This window comes from Myripristis murdjan, chromosome 20 (assembly GCF_902150065.1).
Source record: "Myripristis murdjan chromosome 20, fMyrMur1.1, whole genome shotgun sequence".
Taxonomy (NCBI): domain Eukaryota; kingdom Metazoa; phylum Chordata; class Actinopteri; order Holocentriformes; family Holocentridae; genus Myripristis; species Myripristis murdjan.
Genome location: NC_043999.1, coordinates 11,918,432 through 11,938,062, shown reverse-complemented (window position 1 = coordinate 11,938,062; position 19,631 = coordinate 11,918,432). Strand labels below are relative to the sequence as shown.

General features: G+C 41.2%; 2 protein-coding genes across 7 annotated transcripts in view; one reads left to right on the top strand and one right to left on the bottom strand.

Annotated features, from left to right (window-relative positions):
- rbm33a (RNA binding motif protein 33a) overlaps positions 1-5,920 on the top strand; it is a 31,706-nt gene extending 25,786 nt beyond the window's left edge. For all 6 annotated transcript variants that reach the window (XM_030078753.1, XM_030078757.1, XM_030078755.1 and 3 more), the window contains exons 18-19: positions 86-174; positions 427-5,920. In XM_030078753.1, coding sequence (XP_029934613.1) covers positions 86-174; positions 427-475 — 138 coding nt within the window. In that variant the 3' untranslated portion in view covers positions 476-5,920. The remainder of the gene's footprint in view (positions 1-85; positions 175-426) is intronic.
- A 3,318-nt stretch (positions 5,921-9,238) lies between these two features.
- Positions 9,239-17,660, bottom strand: shha (sonic hedgehog signaling molecule a). The gene is made up of 3 exons (XM_030079975.1): positions 17,143-17,660; positions 12,533-12,794; positions 9,239-10,239 (listed from the first exon to the last, which is right to left on the bottom strand). The coding sequence occupies exons 1-3, from the start codon at positions 17,440-17,442 to the stop codon at positions 9,566-9,568; spliced, it is 1,236 nt and encodes a 411-aa protein (XP_029935835.1). The 5' UTR covers positions 17,443-17,660; the 3' UTR covers positions 9,239-9,565.
- Between the last annotated feature and the right edge of the window lie 1,971 nt (positions 17,661-19,631).

Genomic DNA, 19,631 nt, shown 5'->3' with positions numbered 1-19,631 from the left:
TTCTCTTCACCACCCCAACTCCCTCTTGTGGATGACAGGACAGCAGCCCTCAGTCGAATCTAATTTTTTTTTCCCCATTTTGTAGATGTTCAAAATGATGCCTCAGCAACGGAAAGCTATCGCCAAATTTTCCAATCCCCAGCATGCTGCAAGTTTTCAAGTGTGCTTCCACAGGTAATCGCGTCTTCCCTTCATCATCCTTATATTTACAGTGCACTCTGCAATGTAATTCACACCTCACAAAGGTAAACATTTATATTTATTGCTAATACCACCAGGCAAGATAATGTTAGACGCTGGGAACATTTGGCATTTTTCTCCCTTGTAATCTTTGACTTTCATTACAAAACAAAATCATCAGATTTGATCTCAGCTGAGACCGTATTTATTAATTTTTTTTTAATCACTATTACATTTACCATGCAGGCACATGATTGATTTGTCCCACATTGATGTGTCGCTGATTGATGGATGAGGAGTGCGATAGAACAAACTGAGTCCTCTTGCAAGACGTCGCTTTCTCCTGACACGGGAGGCCCTCATGCACAGTTCTAGCAAGGTGTAGGAACACTTTCCCGGTCCTTTGCGGGTTATTGACAGTCAACGGCTCTGCACACAAGCACCGATCTTCATTCATCGCCTACCGACTTGGAACACTGAACACATCAACCCTGAGATGCAAACCAGTGGTTGAAATTGTCTACCATTGTCCAATTTTGTTAAGATGGCACTGGAGAGGCACTGGACAGTTAACGCTGCTTTGCTGTAGTTTGAACAATGTTTTGTGCATCTTACACAGACACTAAGTAGCAGTTTATATGAGATAATGGTTGCTCCCCTCAGCAGTAATATTCATGATGATAGACGAAAAGGATTGAGAGTTCAACTGTGTTCTGACGTGGTCTTTTTTTGTTTGTTTGTTTTGTTTTGTGTTTGCGGCTCGCCGATTGGTTTAGATGCAGGGAACGGTTGTGGTAGATTGTGGCAATTCGAATCACACACAGGACTCTTCCTTGGCAGTGTGTTTTCCCTTCTGTAGATGGCAGTATTGCATCACTATTGGGTCTTATTTTTCCCCCATCCAAGACAGCATTCAGATAGAGATAAGTCTCTAAGCAGTTTTTGGGTGAATGGCACTGCCTAGTGGAGAACTTGCACACAGGCACAGCTGGGGCCTGAGTGTAAGTTTATGACCTTTTTTAATATTTGACACATACCATTGAAAGACTGGCAAGAAATTGGCATGGCATGCAGCATACATAGAATAATTGGTCTTAATTCCCATTGGTTTTGGGAATGGTAAATGTTGTGACTGTATTTGGTCGGTCCTCCTGGGGCTTTCAGGTTAAAGAAGTGCTCTTCCTCTGATTAATTGGTTAGATTATCTGTTAATTTCGGCCTATCAACCTTTATTTCATCATTTCAAAGGCATCGCCCCTTTTTCTAAACATAATCTGATGTTTTAAATGTTAACTCGAATGCATCTTGGAAATACCTTTAACGCGTCTTGGCTGGTGATATTATTTTTTTATACATCTTTTAGTTGTGTGTCTGGTTTTGGAGTAGTTACCTGTTAGGATTTCTATTCTGTATTGAATACTGTGACGGAGTGTGTGTGTGTGTGTAAGTTGTGTAAATTTTTTTGTATGGCTAGAACTTATATATGTCTGGATGGTAATTTAACACGCATCATAGTGTGACATTTTCAAAGATCAGTGAGGATAGCTTACATTCCTCCTCAGGGTTCACGCACATGTCTGTAACCATTGCGCTAGGTTGTACGTTGGCTGGCATTATTGATTGGAGTCTTTGTGACATCAGTTGATCATTTGTTACCTTGTTACCTCGACTTGTGTAGTATACTCTGGTACTATAACCTAAGTTCACACATAGCTCTTAATGGACAGTTTTGGCATATATAGAAAAGCGGAAGAGGTCAAAATGTTTTTCCCCAAAATATAGTATGTCTGTTATTGTAAGAAAAACATCCTCTTTAAATTCTGGGCTCTTCGGCATCGGCTCTTAATTTCCATTTCAAAATAAACAGATACAATGATGCCATTCTCATATGAGGACATTACTTCAAGGTTAGAGATTAATAAGGAACTACAGGCACATGTACATGTTCAGATATGCTGCATCAGAGCAATTCATTTTGATAAACCTCATATTTTGGCTATCTCCGAAGCTTGTTTGGGAAGTGCTATCATGTTACTCTCTATACTTTTACTTTCATTGACAAGCTTTCAAAAATTTGATAAGACACAATCAAAACATACGCAGCAAGTGTGGCACATTTACTTTTTCCTTGATAGCACAAAGTGTACAGTGTTTATGTACAGAAAACATAAATACATTTTATTTTTAAATGTCGTCTTTGGCACTAAGTTGTTTTATGACCCCCCCACCCCTCAATTTTAAATGTGTTACAAAAGCACAACCGTTCATTTCTAAGTATTAGTACAAACTAACTCATTTGAGTTATGTCGGAAGTGAGATTGCTGTACATTGTGCATCGGACAACGAGGGGGCAACCATTATCTGTATATTAGTGATCATGTACAGAGGTAGGCCAGAACTTTCACTCAGTGTTTATCCCTGTTGCAAACTTTTGAGTTTTCTCCTTTACACATGCTGTATGTATCAAGTTACCTTTTTTATAAGAATGTGTTAATGTGTCCAGACATGAATCATTTTACAAGTCTTTAATTTGTATGTAGAACCAAAATGAAAAATGACTGGACCACATTTCTGTTGATAAGATATTTGACAAACATTTTAAGGGGAAACAAGAAAATAAAAATATGGCCAATATACCGTCGACATGCAGGTATGTTAAGCCGGTTCAACTCTCTAGCCCAAAAATGTGTGTTTGTGTGTGATGTGTCTGGTGGTCTTCAGATTAAGTGGTTTTATTATTTGTGCCAGATTTTATTAATTTTATGTTTTTAAGTATTTTGTGAGTTCCTGGGTATTCCATTGCACCAAATGCCATTATGTCAACGTTTTATAAGCTCGTAACACTTGATGCACAGTGCACAGCTCTTGAGTATTGCTACTCATTCAGGGTTTAAACAAAGGTATTGAATGTAGTGATTAAAGGGCAGCTAAAACCACCTCATGTAGGATGTTTAAGGGGAACGCCACTGAATTTTGGCTTGGAAATGAGTTGCTCTTCACCTGACCGAACACATTTCACTTTGTATTAGATGAGTTAAACGTTCACGACTGTCCTCCATAGTCAGAAACGAGAGAGAAATTTGTCCCCTGCCCCTTCAACCGTGATGTCATACTAATGCACAGCTCCACAAGACATGACAGCGATAAAGTAATTTTGACAGCACCGTGAATGACTTTCCTAGGACATTGAGTACATTTTCTGGTTGAGAACTTATAGCAAAACCGTAATGTGGACGTAATTTGGTGGTTTAATGTTTAGGCAATCAATCATACTCTTTCCCTGTCACTTAAACAGCTCCAGGCTGTGCGTCTGGATGACATCACACCTTAGACTCTTGGTTTTCTAGGTTTGAGCTTTGGGATCGATTAGGCCATTTTCACAAATACCAATTGGGCTGTCCTAGATAGCATATGAATTGACCTCTTAAATTTAGTGGTATTCCCCTTAAATTACTGATATCTTGAATTGAGTAAAGAGTTAAATCTAGGTTGCACATGCACATAGCGTAAACCTCAGCAGACATTTAGTTATTAAATATCAAAGTAGCTCTAAGTGTCAGTGGTATGAGGATGAATGAGGTGTTTGAAATTGTAGCGGTGTTTTTTTGGATATTACCTGGTGGTTTCCTAAACTGCTTGTAAAGTTTGAGGTCGCATGGTTCCAAGCACATTTGTATGTTGTAAGCTTTAACCTTTCTCACCTGCCTTTTTTTGTTCTGTTTTGCTCTTTTTCTGTTGTGAGTTAAACTGATGTTGAGGTTCTTGTGCGCTGATAATGTGATGGTATCTACTGTCTTGCATGTTGTGCATTACACTTTGGATCAAAAATAATTTTTTATAATTTTAGCTCTGTAGTAAATCCTGTGGATTTGAAAGAGTATCGGCAATGCCACTCTTAGTGCTATTGATATATAAGACATATGGTCTTGTAATACCTGAACAGATTCATATTGGATCTATTTGTACCTTACTTATAAGAAATTAGTGTTTATATGTATAGTGATATTAGAGATTTGCTGTTCTATTTCTCTCAGTAATTTATTCTTAAGTAATGTGGTACTCCTCACTGCCTGCTTTACAGTAGGCTGTCAAACCACTTTATCTCCAACTTAGCTTACTGTAGGTCATTTGGCTACTCAGTTAAAAGATTTAATTTCTGTCAAACCAGTTGTTATGAAAGTTGTCAGCTGAGCTGTTTCTTGTGCTTGCTTAAGACTTTCATCGTGGCTGCAAATCACTAGGTTCACAGTGGTTAAAGTAGCAGTGGGTCAGATAACTTCACACAGAACTAACTTCTAAATTTTATTTTTTTCTAACAGGTACGTCTGATGGCAAGGAGCGCCTTTTTTGCATTTTATTTTGTCGTTATTATTTTTATTTATTTATTTATTTATTATTTATTTGCAGGTTCTGCTTAAACAAATAGTTGCAACAATTAGTCAATGAACAGAAAATGTATTGGTCATGATTTTGATAATCGATTAATCATTTTAGTTATTCATCAGTTAAAAAATATTTTCTGGCCATAGCTTCTCAAAAGCAATGATTTGCTTGCTTTCTTTTGTTCTGTAAAATTTAGTGACAATGGCCGCTGCTCAGATTAATTAAGCAATTTTCGGACCTCTTTTTGGGCTGTGGAAACTTGTGATAGCCATGTGTCACTACGTTTGGCATGCGATAAATGAAATGATTAATTGATTAACCAAAAAAAAAAAAAAAAGTCGACAGTGAAATAATTGCTAGTTGCAGCCCTGTTTGCAGGTCCACGGCTGGAGCAATCTTCTCTTGACTCTTCATTTCCTTCAGGTCACATCCTCTTGATTGGTGCAGCAAAACAGTACCACAAAGCACGATCGGTGAGCTTTTCAGCGCTTTAAAAAAAAAACAAAAAAAAAAACTGTTAAACCTCCTCAATTTTAAAAAAAGTTGAATTCCACCTTCCATTTTTACTCCCTTAAATGTGGTAGGAGGCTGTTTCCCAGCTTAGGAAGCGATCGTGCTTTGTGGCTCACCTGTGTTTTCTTAACGTTTCTTAAGTCCTCTTACAGGTACGGGGCCATGCAGTTTGAATGAAGATGTGAATTTACTTGACTTACTTCCCTTGCTACGTAGATGTTGCTGCGTTCACAGTAATGGGCCAGCTATTTCCCTCCATCACTGCTTTTCCTGCCATCATCTTTCCTCCCAACTTCCATATGTTTGACAGTTACTCATCTTTTCCGCGATGGTGCCACTGTTGAATGAACTTAAGACTTCTATATCAAGCAGGGTGGCCTACCTGGATTACCATTGTTTGTTAGCCCAGTGGATTGAGGTTTCCATCTCTGTCGACAGCCGGGTTCACAGAGCAGACACGTAACTCTAAAGCCGCTTTATGGCTTCTACTCCTGCAAAGGTCATACCAGCTTCTTGACATTCATTGCTTGGTTGGATTTTGAAAAAGACACTGCCATGGTTTCTTCATCTCGAACATGTGGTGCACCCAAGTAATGACTGAAATTGCTGAAAACCAGCCTATGAATAATGACTGCAACTCTTGTCAAACCTTCCTGTTATGTGTTCACAATATGATGTTTTGATGTGACACCATGTTTTGTAACCATGTTTTGTGTGAAATCATGAGATCATTCCACAGTTTGTTTTGATACTGTATTTTGTATATTTCAAGAAGAAAAAAAAGAGTTTGTAACTTATTTGTTACCAGAAACTGAAGAGAAATAAATGTTTTTGATACACACAATGGCGCTGAATTGTTTTCTCTTTGAAATTTGGAGTTGTATGCACAGTTGGTGTTGCGTTCCAACCTATTTCAATATACACATTAAACCCCCATAGTACTGAGACTGGAGCTAAAGGCTGAGACAGGAACTAGATTAGCATTTTCTGAAGCCAAGAAAAGACTATTTTAAGATACTTATGACTTTAAATATCGATATACTCAAATAAGCAACATGAGCCACAGAGTGTTGCACATTCTTGTTGTCTTTAGATGTAATTATAGACCAACACTAAGACATAGTTTTGTGATTGGTAAGTCAAAAATGTTGAGCTTTTCAGTGTAAGGCTTAGATCCAACTTATAAGCCCAATCAATGTCTGAGGTTCGAGGCCATGTGCAGACCAGTAGTCACCAAAACATTTTTTTGAGCCAGGACTATTGTCAAGTGTATCTCCGTGAAATAACATATGATTCCCTCACTGAAGTCACAACGGTGCTTATGTTTTACTTCAAATGCCAGACTTATAGTTCTACAGTTTGCACTTCATTAATATTTAAAGTCACCAATCACTGTAGGCCTGTTTCCACAATAGTTTCATATGCATATATATTGGGGTCCAAAACTAAATTCTTGCTTAGTTTTAACACTTTTCAGGTTGTGACTGAAACAAAATTATGACACACTGGAAGTTTTTCCCAGAATAAATAAGAAAAATATGTATATTAAGTCTAGAAATAAGGCTAGTACCTGAGTATGGCTGGATCAGTTCATCTATAGTGAGTGAGATGCAGTGGTTAAGGTGTGATGTCTTGTTGAGCAGGCCATTGTTGGCGGGGGGCAGCTGCCCACTTGAGTTGACTGAGCACTCCAGTGGTTGTTGCCCCAGACGAATAGATGTTCCCCCAGAAAGAGAGAGTACTGCCATTTGCAGAATTTGCTTAGAAACGAGGGAGTTTTGTTTTCCAGAATGCCAGACTGTTCATGTTTGCAAATGTCAACATTTGTAGAAGCCGTTGTTCGGCTCCAGCAGACTGAGGGCCCCCAGAGGGATTAGAGGAGGCTCTGTTTACCTGCTCTGAGGAATGCTGCCCTGCTCGGACGCTTTTGTATCTGTCAGGGACCCAAGGTCACAGTGCCGGGAGAGACGGGCCGCTTTGTCCCTCCCAAGTTTCCACCTCACAATATCAACAACAAAACACAATGTGGGCGACCTGGGAGAAGGAATTGGAATTCCTATTCATGTTGCAACAATGTTCAGAAAACAGGTTCAGGGGTCCTCTCAACCTTTGATAAATCTGACTGAAGGGTGGCTTTTATTGTTTGTGTCATTTTCCCATTCAATTAAATTTTTTATTTGCCTTCCATTTCTCTTTCATTGCCTGTTATGCACATAGACCTATGCACTTATTTAGTGTATTATTCAGTGTAACATCAAACCTGCACCCCAACTCCAACAACCAAAGTAGGCTATGACTCCTTGTTTAAAGTCGTGATTAGGCCCCAAACTCTCAGAAGAACTCCACATTTATCCGTTTCTTTTTATGTTGGTGATCAAGTTGACTCATAACACGATGGCTGATGTGTCTTTCCTCCTGTGGCTTTGGTGAAATTTCATTCCACAGCATACAACACTCACCTGTAATCACACCACAGCTTTTCCCAGCCAGTATCAAGGAGCACTAGTAGTTCTTAACCACAGGGTGTCGCACTTCTACCACTTAACATGCCACATACCACCAGAAGCCATAGTGATTCTGTAGTAAACTGTAAAAGCATACTATACAAATACCATTATAATAATACCACAGGAGATAAAAAATATCGTAGAGCACGATGTGTTCGCTATAAACTCACTTTTTATTACCTCATACATTTTAAGTCCTCTAAGAATATTATAGGTGTACTTTAATGTGATTTCGTGTGGGGAAAAAAAAACAGGATTTGGTTTTATAGCCCAGGCTATATGAGGGAGAACTTGCATGAGTCTGTGGATCAGCGTGGCCAGTGGCAACATTGTTTTCCAAAATAAAAGCCTGCTCGCACACTTTGCTCCAACTTCTCGCCTGTGTTGCTGAGAGCCTCCTCACTTTTGATCGAGCGCTCTGACCTCTCCAGCAGCCCAGCCCTCCACCGTGAGGCAGATTTAGGGCCAACAAACACACTTCTGTTTAATTTGTCTGCAAGTTTTTTTTTTTTTTTTTTCCTTTTTTCAGAAGTTATTTGCGAAGGGCAAACCTCGTTAAATTTGACATGTGCTCTCAACATTTCGCAAGCACGCAAAAGGTAGTTCAAAGCGCAATATTCCCCATTTTGTTCGGGTAAAAGCACCAAGCATGGCACGGAATTAATCGTTAGTTCATTATAGGCTGAGCTCCATGAATGGATGATTTGCAGTCTTTTCTAACCCGAGATAACAGCTCTACTCGTTAAAAAAGATGATTGGCAGACTGATGAAAAATATCTAGTCGTTTATTTATTCAGTGATGGTTGATCTGCCCAAATACTTCCCTGCATCTGATTAATTAATAAGCTGATTTGGCCATAAATTCTGTTTCAAATGTTCCTCTTTGCAGTTTAGGGCTACCTGTGGAGCTAATTGAGACACAGACATGTAACAACTGCAGGTTTGAATATTTTCTTTATCTCATTTTGTAATAAACATATAAATAATAAACTCTAGACATTTTTGACACATCGCCCTGTTATGAAAGTTAACTGGTATGGTCTGGCTATATATAGGCTACTATCCAAACTGTGCATCTGCCGCATGTAATTTCTATAAAACTATTTCCCTATTACAAAATATGAAAAGAAAAATACATTTTAGTAAATTTACAGGAGTTACTTATTAATTTATTCAACAAAAAACGGTTTCTGTACTACTTTTACTGTTACTGAATTGTCAGAATGTGCATTTTATATTTTCTCAGAGGAAAACACATAGAAAAGAGAAACACAACAAAAGCAGAGAATGCAGACATGAGGCAGAATATCTGTCCCACTCTGACAACTTAAACGAACAGTTTCCAAAATAATAAAATTCTTAATAAACCAAGCAGTACAAGATTTCCAATACTTTCCCAACTACTGTATTTAAATTAAAATATATTCTCATATCTTACACTATTTCAAATAACGAAATGTGATTCGGTAGCGATCTGTCAAAATCTAATTTACAATTCTGTGTATAAAAATATAATTTATGGACCCCACGAAGTTTGTTCTCCCCAAAATATAACAGTCAGTTGCACATATATGCACATATGAACATTACAACCTGTCAAGAAGGTTAGCTCCTTTCTACATGGTCTTCTTTCTGTTTGCGCCTTTTTTTTCTTTAACTTGAGATATACAAAAATAGATTATGCACAATTTGCTGGTCACACCATTTCGGAATCCATTTGTGTGACACCAGCGAGTTCGCATGAGAATAAATTATTCAAAGAGAAACTTTTTAAGGCTCCATTCATTCTTTGAAAGGGGACACATCATGGAAAAGTCACTGAAATAAATATCCCAACTCCGCTGGGGCCTTTGTCTTTTCTTTCTTTTTTTCTCTTTTTTTTCTTTTTTCTCTTTTTTATTATTATTATTTTATTTTTTTTAATCTACTGAGTTGTTCATTTGTCCTACATTTAGTCTTATTCTGCTCCTGTTGTTGAGGTTTCAACTTGAGTATATTGACATCCCAAGTGGATGAATCGAGTGGGTGTCCAAGAGCCATGTTCCTAACCGGTATAGGATCTTGGAGTACCAGTGCACCCCGTCTTTCTGTGCAGCAGCGTGAGGCTCGGAATGCAAAAGCAACGAGGACACCCAGTGGGCGAGCCTGACAGGTGCCAGGGCCCAGTGCGCCAGGTCGTGGTCTTCAATCACCGCGTAACAGGACGCAAGGACCTGGTCCACCACGATGGTCCCCTGGACGGTCACCGGCGCAAAGGAGCCCTTGTACTCCTCCGTGTAAATCCGTTTAACGGTGACAGGCTGGAGCTGGTTGTGCGCGTCATCAAAGACAAACACTCTCTGGCCGGGCTGGACTTGGCTCGCAAACACCGCGGTCATCTCATCTGTGGAATTGGTGCCGACAAAGAGGAGGTGCGCAGCGGTCAGTGCGATTTTCTGCTCGGTGTCAGTTTCGATCACGTAGAAGAGCCGTCTGGCCGCTGATTCTTGGTCTAGGAACATGATGAAATCGGTGTAAATCGGGTTTCCCTCGTCATCTGCAGCCAGAACTCTGTCGCCAGCTCTCAGGTCTTTGACCGCCTTCTTGCGTCCGTCCTGCAGGGTGACGGAGGAGAAGCCTGGGAAGCAGCCACCTGATTTCGCTGCCACGGAGTTTTCTGTTGAAATAAAAGATTACACTGTAAGACAACTGCACATGCACACAAAAAGAAAATAGGACGCTTGTCCTATCACAGAACGCATTTTGGTGCTGTAAAGGAACCCCTTACAGATTATTGCAATGACCCAAAGCAACGACATGAAAATAGATTTTAATACTGCTAATTTGGTATGTTTCCCTCTTTTTTTATTTAGACAAATCAGGCGGTTCCTTGAGCCACAGCAGTTCTATATTGAGCCACTAATCAAAGAACCATTGAAAGACCCTCCTATTTACGGGTATTTGTATTTTTCTGCCTGCACATCATGGTGGGCCATATGCATTTTGCATAATGATGCCTGCTGGCTCCTCCATGCCAAATGCGTATTGGCTTGGCCCATGTTGTCTGAGACGAGAAAAGTGAAAGCCTTGGCTCATCTATTCTTAATTAAAAAACCCAATAAAGAGCAGGCATTGTTATTCTAAATCAGCTTGTGGATCGAGCTACTCTTGGTAAAGAACACTTACGCCTTTCCCAGCTACTCTTCCCATATTTACTCAGGTGCAGAAACCTCTATGTGACAATTCACACAAATAGGCGACTCACAACTACTATTTACCCAGTGGAGCCACTTTTCCAAGCCTCTCGAGTTGTAGATTTGAATTTAAATGAGGGCCCAGACTCTTAAATGCTTTCTGTTGTGCAACATCAATGTCCCTCTTTCTACCACCTCTTCCTGCTTTGTTGTCAGTCTTGATGACAATAATTTTGGCCTTGGTGGAGCTCTTCACATACCAGTCTCTAGGATCACACTGTCCAGCACAGAGAAAGGGGGTTTTCCTCCTCAGAATCTGGGCTTTTAATCTTCTTTTAAGATTCCCGAGCATGAAATAAGGTGACAATTGAAAACCAGATTTACCCCAAGCAATTCAACATTGTTCGGCCAAATCCTTTTGGTAAAGTCGCATGACCCCTAATGACACGTAGGCCTGGCCTATACTGTGATCTCAAAAAGTGTGTGTTGAATTATAAATAAGGGATTTATCAATAAACTCAGAGTTAAGAAAAAAAAACGGGCATGGTTTTCATTCAGTTGTTAAGAAATCATTTCCAAGCCCAATTGGTGTCGTATAGCCTAATTAAGGCCTGTGGGCTAGATTTTTTTTAGCCTGTTATAATAAGCAACGTTGATGGTTGTCTTAAAATTAAAGAGAAGGATCAGTGAGATCTGGCAACATTAGGGTCTAATAGGCCACTTCTTTTATTTCTCATAGATATAAAATGTAAAACAAATTTTCTTTGTAGCGCGCTTAAAAGTACCATTATCGTCGTTTGCAGTGGTTTATTTTTAGTATTTTGGTGCGCAAAATCAAGGGTACTAAATGATTTGTTTTTCTAGGTCACACCGAAGATCCTTGTTAGATTATGGACGTGGTTCCCACCAGGAGACAGTGTGGGGCGATGTAAGATCAGGAAATAAGCTGCATGGGAAATGCTCATAACACCACAGGCTGGAACAAGTCCATAAATCATTGATGCAAACATGAATTCAAAGGTTACATGTGACAAAAAAAAAAAAAAAAGGGTCAAAAATCACTTGTTTTAAATCCCCGGATTTCTGTCTCTACTCGATATCGCTAGTTACATACAATGCGTTTATTAGGAGTGATCATCAATGGACTGATTGCCTGGATGATTAAGATGACCAAAATTTCCTAGAATCTCCACATTCGTTAAAATAATGAAGTTAACGAAATAAGATCTTCAATCCAAGGCACTTTTTTTAGATTTGCCATGTCAGTCTTAACTCTCCACAGCCTGTAGGCTACTTCTTCCAGCTGAATGATCACCAGGCTTGTGACAGTTGGGTTCATCATCTGGCCGGTGGCTGTATTTCCCTAACCACTCATGAAACCTACTTGGCCTGTGGAAATTGGAAATCTATTTTCCCCTTTATTAGCCTCATTCCCTGCTATTGGATTGGTTCAATTGGTTCAATTGGCTTGCTCAAATGACATGGATTATGTCACATCTATTATCTTGGATATTTTCCCCAAAGTTCAAAACACTAGAATGAAGGCATGATTTCTGAATGCAACTTTTTTCAGGAAATCCAGGAGGCCTGCCGATTTGTGTGGTGCACGCGCTATTGGAGCCCTCTCTAAGCGCGCATTAGGGGATGCGCACGTATCATAGTCTAAACTGCATAATACTCAGCTGCTAACAGGCCTTATGATTTTCTCATACAGAAAGCATCGCAAATTTCCTCTGTGGACAATAAAGTCGTCGTTTTCCTGCCTTATAGTCATACCTGCTTTGACAGAGCAGTGGATGTGGGCTTTAGACTCATAATAGACCCAGTCAAATCCGGCTTCCACTGCCAGTCTGGACAGAGTGCCATATTTGCTCTTGTCCCTGTCCGACGTGGTGATGTCCACGGCTCTGCCCTCATAGTGCAGCGACTCCTCGAAGTGGTGTCCGTCCTCGTCCCAGCCCTCGGTGACCCGCAGCTTCACCCCGGGCCACTGGTTCATAACGGAGATGGCCAGCGAGTTCAGCTTGTCTTTACATCTCTGCAGGCGGGACAAATGGATCAGTTAGTCACATAAATCTTCATATACTGCCCACAGATGCAATCTTGTCCAAGAGCGTCAGTTCACTAAGCAATGAGGTATGGCAAAGCCGAAACATATCATATCATTTGACACCATGAGCGTCCAGACTCGCTTGGAGCAAGAAAATATTATGATATCAAAGTGATAAATTAATAGATCTATAGGTCAACAAATGATTTCAGTGTAGAATACTAGTACTGAATGCTTCCCTGATGGAACTCCTTTAGATTTGGCTCCCAATACGTTTCTAGCTGATCTATAATGATAATTACCAGATGAAATTTGGACCCACTGGGGCCAGGGTATTTGCCCACACTTTCCCATTCCCCAGTTGACGCCATGCATCTTGGCTTATCCCCACAAGATGAGCTGGGTCATTGGAACCGAACTGCAGGCAGCGAGTGTATGAAATGTGGAGGACAAGCTCTGATCCTGAATGAGCCTGTGCGCTTTGCAAGCTATTTTCTGTGAGGAGCAGCATCAGAGGGCACATCTCGGATAAGAAAGCTGCTGATGAAATATTGATAAGGCACCGCATTCGCTTCACTGGCCTATAACATATGGATCTTTGGTCTTGGAAAGGTGCGAGCACCCTCCTTGCCTCTGAAACCTGCTCAAAATGTTGCATTGAACACAACATGCATAAATTAATGGAATTATGAATTCATGAGTTTGAATTAGTCCATAAAAGCTGAGTCGTTTGTTACTTGCACGTTGTCTGTTTTCTTTAAATAAATAATTGATATGCAGATGATATGAAGATGATCTTCAAGAGCAGCTGCTGCGTCAAAATATCTGGAGTTTGTCCTATAAATAAAGCGTCGCAACTCAACCTCTCTAGTGAAGATGCTTGGCCTTCTCCAAGACAACTATTCTCAACAGTCAAGCAATAAGTCAAATAAAACATCACAAAGAGTCTTTTCAGTCCAACCGGAGAGGGAAAGTTTCATTATTCTTCTCTGGCAAAGTCTTGGAAACGTGACATGCCTCCTTAAGTCGAGGTGTTTTGGTCGCTCACTTTGACAGACTTGTGAAATATCCAAGGAGAGTAGCCTATAGACTTCTGGTGCATATAGAGACGCCTCTGAGTGACCCTCAGTCCTTTTCCACCTCTGTGTGGGTCCAAGCCCAGGAATGCTGCTCACACAGACTTAAACATTCATATCATAAAGAGAAAAAACGAATAGAGTTATCATTTGGACACCTGGTCAAAAAAGCTGTTTTTGAGGAGCTCACACTTGTAGAATGCGGTGAATAAAAAGGCCCAAAAACCTCCCACATTGTGAGTGGGATTGTTGGAGTCAAGAGCCGTAAAGCTTAACCTATTTATTAATTCATTAGGTCGTGTGCCGCAAATCAAGCCAAATTCTGCTCAGCCACCGTGAAGCCCAGCAGGACGCCCTGGGCCGGCGCTTTGTGCTCAGGGTAAAGTTGTTCAACAGCCTCCCTCTTAATCTTTTCACAAATGAATTGGTTAGAGGAAACACTTATCAGCTACCTGTCAGTGCAAACAAGCCGCCAGCCCATCTCTATTCCGCCTCGTTTGCGCTGTGGGCATAGATTCACCCAACACTGTGTTGTACACTACAAAAATATCCACCATAACAAGTTTTTTAATCCGCAATTGAACTGAACTCAGCCAAACACATTTTCTTTTACTACGCGTGGAAACATGCCAATTAGGCTGACACGATTCAACGAGACTCCAGTGCAAACCAACTTGTTTCAAGAAATTTCTTGAATTTAGAGTAATTTTCTTGATAGCAGTGTCGACTCTGCCTTGATTCAAGAGACTTACTGACACTTGTTTTGTGGAAAATCTGTGAACTCTGTGAAATAAAACTTAAAATGGATATAAGTGGAATTATCTCACCTCTCCATTGTAAGACATTTTCGGCTATTCTGAGACAAATTGGATTTTAATACTCAGTAATGAGGTTTTAATGTGGTGCTGAGATTGACATTTTTTTCAGTGCAGCCGCCAAAGTGATGGTCGTATTCGTGTCAGGCACGATTACTTCGGGAAATAGTGTTTGTAAAAGTCTGTAAAACGCCGGTCTTGGTAACTTTCCTTTAAATTAGATGTGTCTTAATAGCTAATGGAGTGGATGCTGGTTTAAGCGCTACTTCAAATCAGCCTGAGGGTATCAAGTTTTACAGGCTAGAGTAGACTTCATTGAATTTATTTATTTATTTATCGTGCATTACACGCATCTTAGGAAACCACAGCAGGCACGTGCCTGGTATCATTTATAGCAGTAAGATCCCCTTTCTGCAGTCAAATGCAGGATGTCAACGACCTGTACGTGTATCAATGGGTAAATCCACAATATTCATGCGTAAAATCCCATTGGATCCGTGCGTAAAAGCCCTCTGGATTCATGCGTAAAACCGAGGAATAGCACAAGGACCGCTGGCACAGCATAAATCCCCATGTGATAATGATTATGGCACTCAGAGTACAAACAGCAGATACAGTTGCCCTTTTTTGCAGGTGAATGCCCCCATTTGGTGCTTTTGTAATGCCCTGTATCAAAACAACAGCCTTCACAATGCATAGTCGTAATATCTTATGCAAGTCTCTGCTCTTTTGGCCTCTACTCTGGCTGACCAAAGGTCATAAGTTCATATTATGGCTCAGGCCCAATGGGGTTTGCCTAAAAGCCCTTTCATGTATCCATATGCGCTCACACTTAGAGCCTGTCGTTGTATTGTAGGTTTTCTGTTTATACTCTTATACCGAAACAAATTATGAAACAGAAACCAAGACAACTGGCTCCAAAAGCGAGTATTGTGTGGGGGTATACAAAAGTTCCCAAATATTCTCATCTCAAAGCCCCTAAAATAGACATACGTAAAGCAGGGGACCTCAGTTGAATCAGATTTTGTCTGCTGGACTCCCATCTTGATGTTTGATTAGATTTGATATAGACCTGCACAACTGTTTAGACTGTAGGTGGGGCGATATGACTAGGGAGAGTGAAACCTCTGATCACATCAGACATTCCCATGCCATTCTCCCACTGTTCAACTTCAAATGAATGAAATAATCGCGAAATAAAGCCAATCTTCATTTTGCTGAGGACCCGACGCCTCTTTAAGAACCCGTGCAGGTCCCCGATCCCCACTTTCAGAATCACAGCACCGGACAGTTCGCATTTCTGGATCATTCTGTTTGGTGGTGAACTTATAGGTGTATCACAGAGGAGAGTGTTAAGAGGGATGCTGAAACCGCACGCACAGTGAATATTTCATCGGAGCTCGTGCCCAAGGCGCGAGGTACGGGTTGAGGGACTTCGGCGCGCGCCCGGCTTCATCACCACCACCGGCATTTTATTATTACTGAGCCAATATCACCCAAGCGCTTTTAATTATTCACCAACATCTGAGTGCTAAAAGTCATACAAAAAAGACATGGCATTCTGCAGCCTGAACAGAAATCAAAGAATATCTTCAATGTCCTATGAATCTCGTTTTTACTGATGAAACGGCCTGTAATGTTTGATGTGTAACCATTAAACTGACAAGGTAGTGATGGAATAGGCGATTAAAAAATGATGATGATCTTTCACAAGAAAATGCATTTGTGTAAGGCACAGTCAGTCCGTGCGCCCTGCTCGTTGTAATTGACCGAGTCCCACCCATTTATGAAGTCCTGATAGTGTTCAGAACACTCTCAAAGAAATGTCACTGTTTTCATGCACTGATGCACACCATACGAAAGGGTAAATTACAGTAGCCAATGCGAGAAAATGTCTGAATGAGCCACACCATGCATGAATAAGCCCGGCTGTTTGAGGCGCTCCGCATCCCCTCTCTCTATATTCTAGGACTGGAATAAAGAGAAGGCACTTAAAACAAGGTGCTATGTGAACCTTAAATGGGCTGCATATACCGAATAGCTTAAATATCCTGAAATACCCTTTTGCATGCACGCCTATAAAACAACAAATAGAGCCTCACACGGATACAAATATAGATATGAGGAGAGGGCCACATTAATATTTCAAATACACTGCCACAATCATGAAGGCCGAGTGTCCTGACTGTCCGCCTGCACATCACGTCTCCAGTTGGATTTCTTTATTCGCTTAGAGCCCGAAACCTTGCAAAACTTCCATTCTATGCATAAAGCGTACCTTTTTCACACTGAAGTTTAATGGGCTCAGTGTAAAGAGTTCAGCAGCGGGTAAAACTGACTTCACTTATGGTGCGCAATCAGCCTGACAAGGAGGTTGTTGCAGTGCGCAGTGATGGTGCGTTAGGAGACAGGCAATGGGGGGAAAAGGCTATTCTCTCTCTTTACCTGAGTCATGAGCCTGTCGGCACCGGTGTTCTCCTCATCCTTGAATATGATGTCTGTATTATAATTGGGAGTCAGTTCTTTAAATCGCTCGGAGTTTCTTGTGATCTTGCCTTCGTATCTGCCGCTTGCCCCGAGGGTCTTCTCCGCCACGTTGGGGATGAACTGCTTGTACGCAAGAGGTGTCAGCTTCTTCGGGTGTCTTCTCCTGCCGTAGCCCCTGCCCGGTCCACATCCCATCCCAGAGGACACCAAGGACAAGCAGATGAGACCGACCAAGACGATTCTGGTCCAGAGCAGCATTTTTTTGTCCTTTAAGATCTCAACCGAGTCGTTGCGGCTGTCTCTACCGTCTATCTCTCCCGGCTCTCGCAATGTCCTTGTCTCCTCCTCTACTTCGCCTTTGCCTGGTGTCTACCGTGGCAGGTGCGGAAATGAACGCCTCAGACAAATGACAATAACGGGGCACATCGAAAGAGGGCTGAAAAAGTAGTGAGGGGAATTAAAGCCACGGGATCTCTAGTCGAGCTGCAGCCGCTTGTGTGAGGCAACCGCTTACTGCTATGTATTATAGCACCGATCTATAGCAGGGGAGGGACTTGATTGGCTCGCCTAGACAAACCCTCCTGATGTTATCCCACAAAAAAAAATCTTAAAAGATTTCTTCCACCTGAGGGTTAGCCTGTGTTGGAGGGAGGAGGGGCTGCTCCATGGGAAAACATCAATTACACACCGGCTTTTTTTTACCCTCCCATATTCCAGATTTCACAAGGAAGGCAGGGCAGAAAAGCACTTGCAGAGGGAAAGGCGCAAATCCCAGGCAGTGTAGTTAGTTGAGGTGGTTTGAATGTGTGCCGACAATGAAATGCGTCTAACTTTCTGTGGAGAATACAATTCCCAAGAGAATAGGACTGCTTGTGAACGCGCACTGCGCAAGCCTGCACTGGAACATTACGGTGTCTAAACCAGCGAACAACAGAGAATTTACTCAAACGTTCAACCAGAATGATTGTATTGCTTACTTTAAGTCATGTATGCTCCTAAAGCTGTTTTACAAGTAATTATAATCAACACTGGTGTGATTGTGCGCAAATACTTTTGGAGACGCCTCGTATCCTTTAGGTAAACATAAATGGTGGATTTTAAGCAAACATAACAAAATGTGTCCCCTGGATTCTTATTGTGCACAAAAGCAAATCCATATAAAGCTCTGAAGTGAAGTAAAACTTACAAATCATCCCTAAAGTGATGTTTGTGTCATGCGCGCACTGGGCGCCCTTATTGTGCCTTCCGTTTTGTGCGCCACAGCGTGGATGCCACTCTTTATTCCATCAGGTCCCCGTTTTTATTCTAAGTAGCTATCCGGCTCATAATAGATCATGTAGAATAAATAAATAAAATAATAATAATGAAAAATAACCCACACCATGAAGGTTACTAGCTGAACAAGAAGATCACCATGAAAGGGAGGGAAAATAGACTTACAGCAGACTGCCAGACGGTTTTATCCCAGGCCTGTCCGACGCATCCTGGGTCACATCTTATTGGAACTAGCATGTTTAGTGTACACAAATGTAGTGACTTAGTCTGTTTGGGCCAAAGATCACCGACGGACCCCATCCCTCCCCTCCAAAGTCCACTTCATTGGCAGATTAAGCCATGGTAACCACTGTATTCACTGGCCCATAGCAGCCGCCGAGGTATGTGCGTAATTGTCTTACTTTCTCTTGTCCTCGCACGTTTGCAGGGAGGGGCTATTCCCTAAACTGATGGCAGGGAGATATATTAACACCTCCTCTTTCACACAGGACTTCTGCCATTAATTCCACACCCATGATGATGATTTGCTGGGTTTTGTGCACAAAGGAAAACTAAAAACAATCAATACCAGGATATGTTGGGCTTTCATCAGTTTCCATGTCTGTCACCAGCTCTGCAGAGTTTCCTTTTTTAAAACTGAGACAGAGATGTTTTCATTTGGGTGATTAGAGCTAGTTAAGAAATGTTTTGGGATTGGATGTGTGAAACGGATGTTGATTACAAACTGCACACATAGTACCATCAGGCTTGAAGGCATCCAAGGCATTTGGCCAATTAAGACAGATACAGGATGTCTAAAATGTTTCAGGAAACATTACTTATGTAATAACAAATTATTTATGTGATAACAAACCACCTGTTAAAGTAATTACAGGAAAAGGGTCTGTTTTAGGGTAACTATAACTTTCATCAAGCCGACAGTGTGGCACAGGTGCTCAGAAGTGAGGACAGATTTGCCAGCCTTCGGTGTGGGTTTGGTCTCATTAAAACTCACTCTGGCTGACCTCCAGTCTGGTGTTCAGTCTGTGCCAGGCGTATGGCACCTCTACCAGGGCAGGTGAGACTACCTGCCGCTCACTGAGACTACGAACACCAAGTCTTGGCCAAAAGATGGCCAGTACACTTGGTATGCTGCTGTGTAACCCAGATCAAGATACTTTACCACAACCTGC

What these genes read in the sequence shown, in the direction of transcription:
- shha (XM_030079975.1), bottom strand. Translation starts at nt 17,442, where the DNA reads ATGCTGCTCTGGACCAGAATCGTCTTGGTCGGTCTCATCTGCTTGTCC. An exon ending in CCGACAGGCTCATGACTCAG is followed by an intron (nt 12,795 to 17,142) that starts GTAAAGAGAGAG and finishes TCCCGCCTGCAG; the next exon opens with AGATGTAAAGACAAGCTGAA. An exon ending in CCACTGCTCTGTCAAAGCAG is followed by an intron (nt 10,240 to 12,532) that starts GTATGACTATAA and finishes TTATTTCAACAG; the next exon opens with AAAACTCCGTGGCAGCGAAA.